Genomic DNA, 14,200 nt, shown 5'->3' with positions numbered 1-14,200 from the left:
AATTTAATGAAAAACTTTAATTAAATTATGTACAAGTTTTATTATATATTTTATTGCATGCTTGCCTCACAGCTTGTGATTGTGTTTCATTCTGCAGAGAATTGCTACCTCGTTTGACTATGGATCAGAATTTGAGCAAGACAGTGAAGTGGAGCGTAAAAAGGTATCTAGGAGGGATTTGGATGATAGGAATGCCCCACCGGCGGTATCAAAGCCATCAAAAACAGCATTTGTAGAAGAGAGATCAAAGGATGAGGCGAGATACATGAGGCATCATCACATAAGCACAAATGCTGTATCCTTTACTTTCTGTTAGAAAAAGCCTGTATTGTTTTGACAAATAGTTTGTTGAAGATTCAAGGCCAAAAAAGGTTAGGCAATTTTCTAATACCAGAAAGTCTATATATGAAAGGCATAAATGAAAGCAAATTTTAGGATATTCTCATTTAATGTTCGGCTTCAGGTCCTTCACAAAGCAGAGTACTGAAAGAGTCAGATGCAAGCTTTGAGCTTTGTCATCAGATTCGCTTACCCTCCCTTTGAAAGAAACAACATAGTGATTCTGTATCAAGTTTAAAACATTCACTTAAAATCATTCTTAGCCTAAAACATGAAGAGCTAATTTTTTAAGTTTTTAGCAATAACTATTTTGTTTCAACTGCGAAAATCAGCTCCAACTCGTGTTCACTCCTTGTAAGGGGCTCACATACTTTTCTACTCTGAATCACACCATACGGTCTACAACACCTATATGTATATCTTGTCACACCATACGGTCTACAACACCTACATGTATATCTTGTCACACCATACGGTCTACAACACCTACATGTCTATCTTGTCACACCATACGGTCTACAACACCTACATGTCTATCTTGTCACACCATACGGTCTACAACACCTACATGTATATCTTGTCACACCATATGCTCTACAACACCTATGGCTTGTCACACCATATGCTCTACAACACCTAGTTATCAACACTAGTTATCAACCCATACTAGTATTTCCTTAGCTATTTCACAGTATGCAAGGCACAAGGAGCTCGTCAATAATTATCTCATGTACTATGGAGGAAAGATTTCAGATTTTGACAACAAGTATGTTTGCATTCAGTGTATCTATTTGCTCAACCTTCTTGCGCTTGACTAGTTCTTTATGCTTATCAGAGCTTGTTAGGTTTTTAGCGCAAATGCTGTATCCTTTACTCTGCTAGAAAAGGCCTGTATTGTTTTGACAAATAGTTTGTTGAAGATTCAAGGCCAAAAAAGCTTGGGCAATTTTCTGATACCAGAAAGTCTATATATGAAAGGCATAAATGAAAGCAAATTTTTGGATATTCTCATTTGATGTTCGGCTTCAGGTCCTTCACAAAGCAGAGTACTGAAAGAGTAAGATGCAAGCTTTGAGCTTTGTCATCAGATTCGCTTACCCTCCCTTTGAAAGAAACAACATAGTGATTCTGTATCAAGTTTAAAACATTCACTTAAAATCATTCTTAGCCTAAAACATGAAGAGCTAATTTTTTAAGCTTTTAGCAATAACTATTTTGTTTCAACTGCGAAAATCAGCTCCAACTCGTGTTCACTCCTTGTAAGGGGCTCACATACTTTTCTACTCTATGAATCACACCATACGGTCTACAACACCTATATGTATTGTAGGTGTTGTAGACCGTACAACACCTACAATACAATGTAGGTGTATTATTGTATAATACACCTACATTTATTGTAGGTGTATTATACAATAAATACACCTACAAGGATTTAGGTGTATTTATCACCCAAATCCTTGTATTATTTATACATGTCAAAAGTCTCTCTAACTTGCTCTCTTTATACAACTTTTTCCCAATACTGATCAGGTCAGCACACAGAAATGATAGAGATATAATCCGAGAGAACCACCAGTTTGTGTGGGAAGAAGGGGAGGAAGGTGAATCTTGGGATAAGAAGCTAGCCAAGAAATATTATGACAAGTTATTCAAAGAGTACTGTTTGGCTGATCTCAGCAGGTATAAGGAGAAAAAGGTGAGCAGTTTTTATGAGTGATAAAAGAGTGTAATGGGAGGGGTTTACAGCGGGGCAAGAAGGACGACATGCGTATGTTGCAATAGTCACAACCAGAAGCAGGTATGCTCTCTCACTTTTTCCCTCCTTCCCTCTCACTCTCTCCTTTCTCTCTTCCTCTTTCCTTCTCTCTCTTTCCCTCCTCTCACCCTCTCTCTCCTTCCCCTTTCTCCCCATCCCCTTTATCCCCCTCCCCTTTCTCCCCCTCCCCTTTATCCCCCTCCCCTTTCTCCCCCTCCCCTTTCTCCCCCTCCCCTTTCTCCCCCTCCCCTTTCTCCCCCTCCCCTTTCTCCCCCTCCCCTTTCTCCCCCTCTCTCTCCCCCTCTTTCTCTCTCCCTCTTTCTCTCTCCCCCCTTTCTCTCCCCCCTCTCTCTCTCCCCCTCTCTCTCTCCCCCTCTCTCTCTCCCCCTCTCTCTCTCCCCTTTATCTCTCTCTTTCCTCTTCTCTCTTTTCCCTTCTCTCTTTTTCTCTCTCTCTCCCCCTCTTTTTCCACTCCTCTCTCTCCTGTCTTTTTCTCTCTCTCCCCTCCCTTTCTCCGTCTCTCTCCCCCCCTTTCTCTTCCTCCTCCTTTCTCTCTCCCCCTTTCTCTTTTTCCTATCTCTCCCCTTCATCTCTCTCCTCCCTCTTTCCCCTCTCCCTCTTTCCTCCCTCCTTCTTACTCTCTCTCCTCCTCTTTCTTTTTCTCTCTCTCTTCCCCCTCTCTCTCTCTAAAAGATATGAACAATGTATCTACACTACAGCAAAGTTTAGACGACCAAATTGGCTGTTTCCAGTAGTGACAAGGAGATTAAAAAGTAACATGGCAAAAATGGCTAAATAATATTGGTAAATATTCATTTAAAATATCCAAAATGTGAAAGATGTAGAGTGGCCAGACTGCAAACTTTAAAATTTTATATCTGGACGTAATCTACATCCTTTAAAACCAAATTCGAACTTTTAAGCAAAAATCTATAGTAGTAGTGAATACCTGCACAGGTTTGTGGGCACGTAAGTATGGCTCGGCTTATTTATATTTGTTGAGAGTAGCCATTAGTATGATAAGTAAACATGATGGCAGTTGTATGCACCAAATGGAGTTGGCTGGCTAGTCCCTACAGCCTCAGTAGCCTTTTGACTCTACAATAAACAAAAGACTTATACGTGATTAAACATTTCATGTTTTTGGAAAATCTTCATTTCACTCCCATTCATCTTTTTGTGAGTGACTTGTGATGGATTCAGGAACTATGCTTAGCCATGGATAATCTGATGGTCGATTGAAAGTAAATGTAAATATTACGCTTTAAACTCATCAGTTGATGACTGGCTAGAAACACTATCATGTTCATTTAGAGCGCAGCTCACAGGAAGCCTCTTTAAAAAGATTCTGTTAGGTTTTGCTTTCCTAATGCAACTGTCATTGGAATAATGTAGATTGCTATGCGATGGCGAACGGAGAGGGAAATCGTCAGTGGTAAAGGCCAATTTGTGTGCGGAAACAAAGCTTGCAGTACAGAAGAGGGACTGAAAAGTTGGGAGGTGAACTTCGCATACGTTGAGAAGGAAGTGAAGAAGAACTCTCTTGTTAAACTGAGTAAGATTGACATTTAATTTACTGGTGCAAGTCAACTTGAGTGAAGTTGTTGATAATAACAAGTTAACCTTAGTCAGGTTGTTAATAATAACAAGATAACCTTAGTCAGGTTGTTGATAATAACAAGTTAACCTTAGTCAGGTTGTTAATAGTAACAAGATAACCTTAGTCAGGTTGTTGATAATAACAAGTTAACCTTAGTCAGGTTGTTGATAATAACAAGATAACCTTAATCAGGTTGTTGATAATAACAAGTCAACCTTAATCAGGTTGTTAATAATAACAAGATAACCTTAGTGAGGTTGTTGATAATAACAAGTTAACCTTAGTCAGGTTGTTGATAATAACAAGATAACCGTAGTCAGGTTGTTGATAATAACAAATCAACCATTAATCAGGTTGTTAATAATAACAAGATAACCTTAGTCAGGTTGTTGATAATAACAAGTTAACCTTAATCAGGTTGTTGATAATAACAAGATAACCTTAGTCAGGTTGTTGATAGTAACAAGTTGACCTTAATCAGGTTGTTAATAGTAACAAGATAACCTTAGTCAGGTTAACAGGTTAACAAGTCAACCTTAATTAGGTTGTTGATAATAACAAGTCAATTATTGCAAGGTTTTGTTGCCTTCGTTGCAGAGCTGTGATTACCTTGTAACAGGTTTGCACTATGGTTGACGAGGTTAAGCCTTTGCGTTTTAGTATCATAGTTTACCTTATTAGAGGGTGATTTTTCTTCATCGTCGAGTTATTCCTTATTGTTTCAGGATTATGTTATCGCTGCTCTTCCAAATTAAATTACCACAAAAAGAACCGGGAAGTATCTACCATTTCAAAGGAAGTTACAGAAGAGGCTTCTTCTTTCGGTAATACCTCAATTTTAACTCTGATTTATTAAATAAAAAGATTTACATGTTGTTACTCAGTGAGTGATTCATTACAAATGACTGCTTATTCTCATGATTCAGCTGTATGAGAGTATAAATTGTGTGTTTCGCTTCAAACATTTTATCAACGCAGAATTGCTTTAATTGTTTTACTTTTTTTCAGCTCAGTATTGTTCTGCTATTCAATCACCTATATTACATTTATGCACAGTTTTTGTATTTTAGGGACAAGCAAGGACACTGATAAAAAGAGGTATATATCGTTTTATCAAATTTTCTTTTTGTGCTTGCCTATTACAAAGTCTGCTCCGTTTTCTTACTTAACATCATAGAAATGTGTTGCTTTACGATTTCTTATATTGACTAAACGTGTCTATGGAGTTTATAACTATGTTCCTTATCTTGTCATGTTATCAGGGTTATAGTTATCTATGTTTATGTAGTCTGTAGAACATGAACAGAGTTATTATAATATTATCATGTTTATTGTAATCACACATTGGTGGAATTTTCCTTCACTTTGTCAATGAAATTGTAGTGCCTTTTCATTAAACCTGTACTTTTTTTATTTTTCATATAACTGTTTACTTCTCATGTATGTGTAATTTTTGATAGTACATGTATCTAATGTAATGACTCCATTTGTGATGTTTATTGTAGCGATTTTCGTATGACCAGCCTGATCAATGAACTACTATTCTAACATCCACTTAGCCATTGACTACGATAAGTATGTATGTGTATTCATATGTGCCTCCATTGCTCCCACTATCATAATATTCTGATGTTCAGAGTTGCCCGCAGACATCAGGGTTTACTTAAATTAAGTGGAGGTGAAAATTTGTGGAAAGATAACTCTCTCCAGATCAATAACGGGACATAAGCTCACGTTTAGGCTGATGCTTAATTATTGTTGCCTATCAATTGTGATGTCATCAGTTGTGATGTCATCAGTTGTGATGTCATCAATTGTGATGTCATCAGTTGTGATGTCATCAGTTGTGATGTCATCAGTTGTGATGTCATCAGTTGTGATGTCATCAGTTGTGATGTCATCAGTTGTGATGTCATCAGTTGTGATGTCATCAGTTGTGATGTCATCAGTTGTGATGGATCATTTATCTGCTAAACATGGTTGAGTTATCTCAATATTCACTGATTTATTTCATCCGCACTACAACAACAGCATCACCTTTGTCTCAGTTTTTTAGTTTGAATCGGAAGCAGCAAGGCTGTTACATATCATAACTAGCAATGGTTTTTTGGATTTGTTTTGTTTGCACTTAATTAAATGTTTGGTAACCAGCTCTGACACAAATTCAGGATAATGTCGTCATGTCTGTAGTCTTTATTAATTCCACTCAAAAGCATTTAGGCTTTAATGGGAGTTTGGAATGTGTTAATCGACATTAATTTGATCATCAATTATGATGAAATATAATTACGATACAAATAGCTGTTTAATTTTTTTAATAATGCATGAAATAAATGTGAAAGCACTCATTTATTCAGTTGATATTCAATACAAATAATGGACAATTATTTTGTATTGTATTCATGATGTGTTTATTAAAGTTTGCTAAAAATAAGTTCACCCAGCGTTCCATAGCGCTCTAGAAAACTTCATCACCTTTCCTAATGATTCCATGCACAAGTCTGATAATCTGTGTGATTTTGAAAAAAATAGGTAAACTAAGTATATGTGCTACTTTTTAAATTTGCACTGAATAGTGGGCTGTCAGAGTTAGTTTTAATCCGCGTTCAGAAAAAACATCATTTTTTGAGGGCCATTCACATACGATAGCCAATTGTTCATGGTCAGTTGGCATGTGGTTAGGTGAACTCTTGTCAAACCAATTGTTCATGGTCAGTTGGCATGTGGTTTTGTTAACTCTTGTCAAACCAATTGTTCATGGTCAGTTGGCATGTTGTCAGGTTAACTCTTGTCAAACCAATTGTTCATGGTCAGTTGGCATGTGGTTTTGTTAACTCTTGTCAAACCAATTGTTCATGGTCAGTTGGCATGTTGTCAGGTGAACTCTTGTCAAACCAATTGTTCATGGTCAGTTGGCATGTGGTTTTGTTAACTCTTGTCAAACCAATTGTTCATGGTCAATTGGCATGTTGTCAGGTTAACTCTTGTCAAACCAACTGTTCATGGTCAGTTGGCATGTGGTTTTGTTAACTCTTGTCAAACCAATTGTTCATGGTCAGTTGGCATGTTGTCAGGTTAACTCTTGTCAAACCAATTGTTCATGGTCAGTTGGCATGTGGTTATGTTAACTCTTGTCAAACCAATTGTTCATGGTCAGTTGGCATGTGGTCAGGTTAACTCTTGTTAAACCAATTGTTTATGGTCAGTTGGCATGTGGTTAGGTTAACTCTTGTTAAACCAATTGTTTATGGTCAGTTGGCATGTTGTCAGGTTAACTCTTGTTAAACCAATTGTTCATGGTCAGTTGGCATGTGGTTAGGTTAACTCTTGTCAAACCAATTGTTCATGGTCAGTTGGCATGTGGTTATGTTAACTCTTGTCAAACCAATTGTTCATGGTCAGTTGGCATGTTGTCAGGTTAACTCTTGTGAACCAACTGTTCATGGTCAATTGGTATGTGGTTAGGTTAACTCTTGTCAAACCAATTGTTCATGGGCAGTTGGCATGTTGTGAGGTTAACTCTTGTCAAACCAACTGTTCATGGTCAATTGGCATGTTGTCAGGTTAACTCTTGTCAAACCAACTGTTCATGGTCAGTTGGCATGTGGTTAGGTTAACTCTTGTCAAACCATTTGTTCATGGTCAGTTGGCATGTTGTCAGGTTAACTCTTGTCAAACCAATCGTTCATGGTCAGTTGGCATGTTGTTAGGTTAACTCTTGTCAAACCAATTGTTCATGGTCAGTTGGCATGTTGTCAGGTTAACTCTTGTCAAACCAACTGTTTATGGTCAGTTGGCATTTGGTTAAGATATCTCTTGTTAAATTTATGTTGATCCTTTTTTCGTGTACAAACATGAAAAATTTTCATGTGCAGAAAAAAATTTCCTGGTGTATCTTAACGCAAATGGTAGGCATAAACTTGTGCACTATCTTTGCATATGTGTGTATAAACTATTTCCCAAACAGCAGTAGAAATGCTTAGTTTCACTTGATTTTTTTTATCATCTCACAGGAGGTAGACACACGAATGCAAACGTAAGTTCAGTTTTTGGCATAAAATAAGAAGTTATCTTCAATGTTTAAAATTCATGTTGGTAAGATTTTGATTATTAATTGGAGCTAGCCATGTATTAAAAACCATTCGGTTCTTCTGGCAGCTTGTGGGAGTTGATTCTTCTTTCTATCTAATGGATAATTGGTTACAAACTGCACGTTTACGCTTGATAGGATCAGTTAACACACGACTAGTTTGATAGCTTAGTGACATGCTGGATCCTTGTGAGGGATTTCATGCTAGGATTCCCACTTCTAGTGAAACTGACAAGTAGATTTTAGAGAGTGCAACAATGAAAGGTTGAGACAGGAAACTATGCGTTTAAATGAGGTTGTGCCACCATACCTCCGCAAAAATCAATACTAGCTTTATTTTACTACAAACCCTTCCATTTTACAGTCGTTGTGTTTTGAATCACTAATGAAACAGACAACATCTTTTTCATTAGAGAGACAACAATGTTAAAAGGTCAAGTCAGAAACGTAATATAAGTATAGTTGGAGTTGTACTACCAGACACCCGCTAAAATTAACCTTTGACTAAGTTTAGGCTATACTTAGTCACTTAGACTATAATTAGACTATACTTCTTGTATAGTCTAAACTTGGATTCCGGTTGGCTGGTAGAAGATGAGAGGCATAGTAAAAAACAAGTTTTTATCTGTTTCTATCAAGACAAGCACCATAGAGTGCTATTCGTGTATTTCACGCTTGCAACTTGGTAATAGCTTATGTACCTGCTAACATCAATGCTAAAAAGTTGCACTGAATAATTGCATCCTACGCAAATATGTGTATATTGAAAGATAGGTTTTAAAAACCTGCTTAGCTTATCTCATTGTTGTTATAGTTCAGATGTTAATACGCCGATTTAAAGAAGGTTTGAGACTAAAATATAGAATATTTATAAAATCAAATTTATATTTGCTCTCCTTGGTCTGCCCTTTGCGCAATCCTTTATTCCAATCCAGCTGAATATTAATTTTCACCTCTACTTAGTCAAGTCTAGATAGTTTTAGATAAAGATAAATTTAGTTCCATCTTTTATAATGTTGATCTTCTTGTTATTGAAAACAATTTATTTATATAATCTCGTGTATTTTTACTATATATATAGAGGTTATTGGCAGTCAACACGGAGTTGTCCCCTTTTACCACACATTTTGCAATGTCAAGCTATACCCTATGCTGCTACTCCAGTCCTGCACACATGCCACTACACATACACCAAATTTACAATAGGTTACTAATTCGGGATTCATGACCTCCTTCCTAGCATTGTGGAATGTTAGCACATGTGACACCCAAGACCTACCCTAGGACACTTATGTATTCGCCTCATCTAACTTTCGCGTTTTCGTGGAGTCATCTTCTCGCGAAAGTTTCATGAGTGAAACCAAACTATCATAATGAACGAGCGAAAACGCGAAATTAAATAGCTTTGTTCATTGATAGTCCGAGAAACAAATGGCAGCAAGCAATCAAAGTGCATCATCGATATTGCCCACACAATTCTACCTGCGGTTCACAATTACAAATTAATCCCAAATTGATAAAAACTTTCTTACCGTTGAACCGAACCTGAGGAATCTAATTATGTTTGTTCCACTGCATTTATTTTCACATCACTATATTTTCGCCCTCATCAGAGCTGCGAAATTAAATTGCAGCAAAATTTTATTCTGTTTGCTACTCACGAAACTAAATATTAGCAAAATATAAGTGTCCTAGGGTATATGGATGTTGTTAAGTAGTGTTTTTACCAAGAACTGATAAAGATATAAGCATTGCCATAGATCAAGTTGAAGGTTGACTTGCAACAAAACTCACATTACAATTATTTGGTATCAAAAGATTCACCATTTTTAACGTGTCAAAACAATAACCAAATGGGTTGACAACGTCAGAGAGATAAACTGATTCCAATCTACGGCGGTTTCGTGATGGCGGCGATTAGCTGTTCGTTTTTGAGCTTTTAAGAGCTTGTAATCACATTTCTACATATTTTGCACCCACAACACAGTAGAGTAAGAGTGGGTGAATCTTTTGATACCAAATAACTGTAATGTGAATATTGTTGCAACTCAACCTTTAAAGGTTTACAAGCTAAAGAGAGTTAGTACTGCTCTGTCTGTAAATTACACTTTCGTAGTAAATATACCGTAAAACCTCTAATTGAATGCCATGGCGCTCTATTTTTCAACCCTTCCTTTATTAATAGTGACGGTCAATTACAGGTGACGTTCAAATAGAGGCTGGTGTTGTATTTTTTAAATGGCTCGTCAGAATTTTGAGAAAATAAATTTAGCTCTTTTGTGGGCATAGCGAATGTCGCCTATATTTTGCCCTCTTTTTCGGGTGGAGAGATATTAAACCTTTTGAATGCAATAAATCTACCAACTTACCTCCAACTTGTCAAAAGTCTCTTAATAAATATGCATGGAGAAGCCGAGAAATATCTCTAGTCAGTAAGCCACCTCCAATTATTGTTCAGTTCCGCTCCAGTTGCATGGATATACACAGTGTAAGTTGTGGGTTATAGAGTTGAAGGTGCTGAACAACATGGCAGGTAGTAACTCACTGCAAACCGGCACATTCACTCAGAATTAATGATTGTTTGGAGAACTAAAATTGAGGAGTTGCCCTCTCTTGCCAAACGAATTTCGGCCATTTGATTGGTTTAGAGCGCAAGGTCGTTTATGAGTTAATACAGTGTGTGGAGTTCTAGCATTTATTTATATTGAGAAATTGAGTTCCAATCGACTTGTTTTTGATTTCTGAGTAAGATAATCAGCATTATGATTTGTTGCTGCCACTTTCAAGGCACTAGCCAAAGAAATCTACACAAACAACTGAGTCAGCAATGCTATGATAAGTTGCTGAAGTATGCCAAAGACTGGGTAGTTACTAATAAAGATTCTGAAAGAACTTTGTGCAAGGAATTTATACATTCTTATACTTATGATGATGTTGTTGATAAGTCTACTGCATGATAGCAAAGCTGAGCTGCCTTTAATCTACTAAACCTGCTATGTAAGGATAACCAGCTTAGCAAAGCTCAAATCAGCACAACAGTCAAATGTAAGTAATCTTATAATTCTGAACTAATCTGCCGTACCTAATGTTTTAAAAATTTTTAATTACATTTATTAAATTAAAATTACAAACTTTGAACTAGGTTTTCACTGTTGTTTAAACAACTCTGAATGATGAATGAAATGTATGAATGCCTGCATCTGGTTAAATTTTATTGGTACATGTTTCTTTCAAGATTGTAACTCATGAGAATGAAGATCCTGAGCCAACTACTAAACAATTGCGCTCCTCATCCTCAATAAGAGCTGAAACTACGCTACCCAAACTATGTGTTATTTGTGGAAAAAAAGAGTGGTGGACTAAGAAAGCTGGTAAGCGCATCAGAGATGGTCTACTAAGGGCAGAGACCAAAGATGCTGGTAAGTTAGGTAACATTATGTTTATGTTTATCACAACATGTTTAGCATTATGTTTATCACAACCATGGTCTACCGTAAGGACTAATTAATCTAGCATTTGTGAAGATTTGTTGAATTGTTATGTTTGTTTTTACAAGGTAAATTAAAACAAGCTGCTGAGCTAAGAGCTGATCATAGCCTCCTGGTACATTTTTTCTCTGCTGACACCGTCGCTCAGGAGATGTGTTACCACAGACAGTGTTACTACCAATATCCAGGGCTGAAATCATTGTATAACTCCCACACACAAGACACGGGGCGCATCATCCAGGTTGGTGTAATCACTGTACATTGTTATCTGTGTGAATATGAACATTATTGCTGGATGTTCTGTACATAACTGCTCCCATCATCCAATATCAACCAAAACCAGAGTACAAACTAATATGACATGTCCACCATATACTTAGATTTTAGCAAAGCACCAAATGAAATATGAAAAGTGTGTAAATTGTGATTTACGTCAATACTTAATATGTAGATTTTAAATTATTTATAACATGCCATAGTTCAGCTATACTCTGTTTCTTTTCAGTGAATCTTTACTCAATCAGGTAAAAACCTAATATATGTAATACTGCACAATATACAGATTGTGTGAAATGTGGCTATTTCTTTTGCAAAACAGTAGAAATGCCCCGATTCTAAATTCACCAGCTGATTCAGATACCGATCCGATATACCGATTCTCATTGAAAAATAATCCGCTTCAGATTATTTTGTGTTGCATAGATTATTGGTAATCTTATTTGTTGTGTTGCATAGATAGTTGTTCTTCTTATTATGCAAATACAAACATAATGCAAAGAAAATATAAATGTTAATGTATTTATTTGTTTGTATTTATGGAAAAAATATACATGTATATGCAAAATCACACACTGACATACCGTGCATGTGGTAACAAAACAGTCTGTGTTTCTTGTAATTTGTAAATAAAGGTAATTACTGTTAGTGGTACAGTTCTCTCTGTGATAACGAAGTCTCCCTTTTATTGCTGGATCAACTGCTGCGTCTGTACCAGTTTAGAGCAAATCAGCGTTTGTTTTAATTACCGTTAGTGATTCAATTCTCTCGGTAAGAAATGTCTTTCTTCTATCAGTATCAATGTAGCCAGTCGTACTGAAGGGTGATGACACAGATGATGAAGGACAGGCTAAATACCGATAAGCCACTAAGGTTACCATTTTTTATACGGTACAAACGATACATTGTATCGTCAGGATCAAGAAAGTGATAGATAACTTTATACACCGACTGTTTAAATTACTTTCGTAATGCTAGCAAACAGAAATATTACCCTGCGTTTTTGTCTCCGTATTTGTTATCTTGCTCGTGATCGGCTGCAATAAGTCCTATCGCCGTAATTGGGAAATACCACACTTTGTGATTACGTTCTGACTAAAGCAAAAAGGTACCTTAGCTGTGTTTATCAGGCTATAGACATGAAATAAATTGTGTGACAGGCCTGAAATTCATTAGGTAAAAGTAAGAAGCTTGCCGCTGATGATTTTTTATTAGTGTTGCAGGCTAAAATATGGTTTTCTGCAAAATAGTTGATCTGTAAAAAGTATCGGAAGTTTCAGAAAGTTTCAGAAAAAATCGGCCGATAATGATTCAGATACTTAACACCCATATCGGCACCAATACCAATTCCGATACCGAAATCGGGGCAACTCTACAAAACAGGATGCATAATCTAACACCTAATACACTTTCATCCTGTCTGTGTATGTGAAATCGGAAAAACTTCTTAACATGGCCTATGCTGGACTGGTGTCCTTCTAAACAATAAAAAAATTGATGATTGTTTCTTTGGTGAGGGAGCACCTTCTTAGGAATTACAGTACATGCTATCTGAACATAACGGTACATGGGAATCTATTGCAACAAGCAGTACCATATGCATTTGTAATAATGTTTTACTTATTTTTTTAGTAACCTAGAGACACGACTCAGCCCTGCCTTCTGCCGGGAAGTGATCACCATGAAGCAGATCTTATCAATGACTCAGTAAAGAGAGCTCCACAATAAGTATGATGATGCCCCTGATATCGAGAGGTATGCATGATCAATACATAGCGCCAGTAATGAATTGTTCATTAGTTCACTCGGAAAAATGTTTCATTTGTGAAAAAAAAACCAAACATGATTTGATTTGCAGCCAAGAATATCTTAAATTGCTCAAAAACCTGTTGGTTTGCCAATAATAGTTTACAACCTGATCATCATACTTTTTTGTCTAGGTGCTCTGCTAAGATGGTATCTCACACAGAGTGAGGAAGTACTCAAAGATGCCTTTTGCTCATGTAAGGCTAGTAAATGTCAGACAGGACAATGTGGCTGCTATGAGCAGAACCTGAAATGCACTGAGTTCTGTCAGTGTTGTCACTGTAAGAATAAAGCTGGAGGAGATGACAACGACGAAGGAGAAATCCAAGAGGACGACGACTTTGATGGCTAATTTCAGTTCTGGTGTATTTGAATTCATTATTTTCTTCATTTGTTCCAACATAATCTAGTTTTAACTTTTCCATAGACCAGTGGATAATCAAACAAATCAACTATCAATGTTTTTTAACTTGTTTGATAATTCGCAAGGCATGTGCCAGCAAGGGGGCATTTCTATCCACCCCTGTGATTTTTTTATAATCAAAACCTTTAGTTTTACTTTCATTTAAAAGATATGAGTGTTCAGTCAATAAATTTAAGAAAACTTAATGCTCAGTTTGAATTTAAATGATTGCCATATGTAATGAAGAGGGTTTGTTCGTATTTTTATACACCCCTGTTTTCCCGGCTATCGTGCCGGTTTAGAGCGAGTTACTACCAAGATTTGAAAAATTCAGGTTTTTTTGACCCAGAAACCACTTAAATTGTGTATATCCATGTAACTGGAGCGGAACTCAATTTTTAGGCCACTTTTTAGATAGTGGCTTACTGACTACTCTACC

General features: G+C 36.6%; 1 protein-coding gene and 1 long non-coding RNA gene across 8 annotated transcripts in view; both read left to right on the top strand.

Moving 5' to 3' along the window:
- Positions 1-14,200, top strand: part of LOC137398440 (protein FRA10AC1-like) — a 37,775-nt gene that overhangs the window by 12,434 nt on the left and 11,141 nt on the right. For 3 of the 5 annotated variants that reach the window (XM_068084570.1, XM_068084554.1, XM_068084563.1), the window contains exons 3-9: positions 98-295; positions 1,032-1,105; positions 1,873-2,038; positions 3,494-3,653; positions 4,424-4,522; positions 4,769-4,796; positions 5,204-5,273. In XM_068084570.1, coding sequence (XP_067940671.1) covers positions 98-295; positions 1,032-1,105; positions 1,873-2,038; positions 3,494-3,653; positions 4,424-4,522; positions 4,769-4,796; positions 5,204-5,246 — 768 coding nt within the window. In that variant the 3' untranslated portion in view covers positions 5,247-5,273. Of the gene's footprint in view, positions 1-97; positions 296-1,031; positions 1,106-1,872; positions 2,039-3,493; positions 3,654-4,423; positions 4,523-4,768; positions 4,797-5,203; positions 5,278-14,200 lie in introns of all 5 variants that reach the window. The other 2 variants (XM_068084558.1, XM_068084565.1) reach the window with 2 other exon arrangements.
- LOC137398522 (uncharacterized) lies at positions 10,527-14,001 on the top strand. Of its 3 annotated transcripts, XR_010978957.1 has the most exons (6): positions 10,527-10,833; positions 11,024-11,207; positions 11,345-11,517; positions 11,782-11,800; positions 13,185-13,307; positions 13,493-14,001. It is a non-coding gene; the product is annotated as an uncharacterized lncRNA (long non-coding RNA). The 3 variants fall into 3 exon arrangements; XR_010978955.1 differs by having other exon boundaries at positions 13,185-14,001; XR_010978958.1 differs by lacking the exon at positions 11,782-11,800 and having other exon boundaries at positions 13,185-14,001.

This window comes from Watersipora subatra, chromosome 1 (genome assembly GCF_963576615.1).
Source record: "Watersipora subatra chromosome 1, tzWatSuba1.1, whole genome shotgun sequence".
Taxonomy (NCBI): Eukaryota; Metazoa; Bryozoa; class Gymnolaemata; order Cheilostomatida; family Watersiporidae; genus Watersipora; species Watersipora subatra.
Note: the sequence above shows the minus strand (reverse complement) of the source record. Positions and strands in the feature narration are given on the sequence as shown.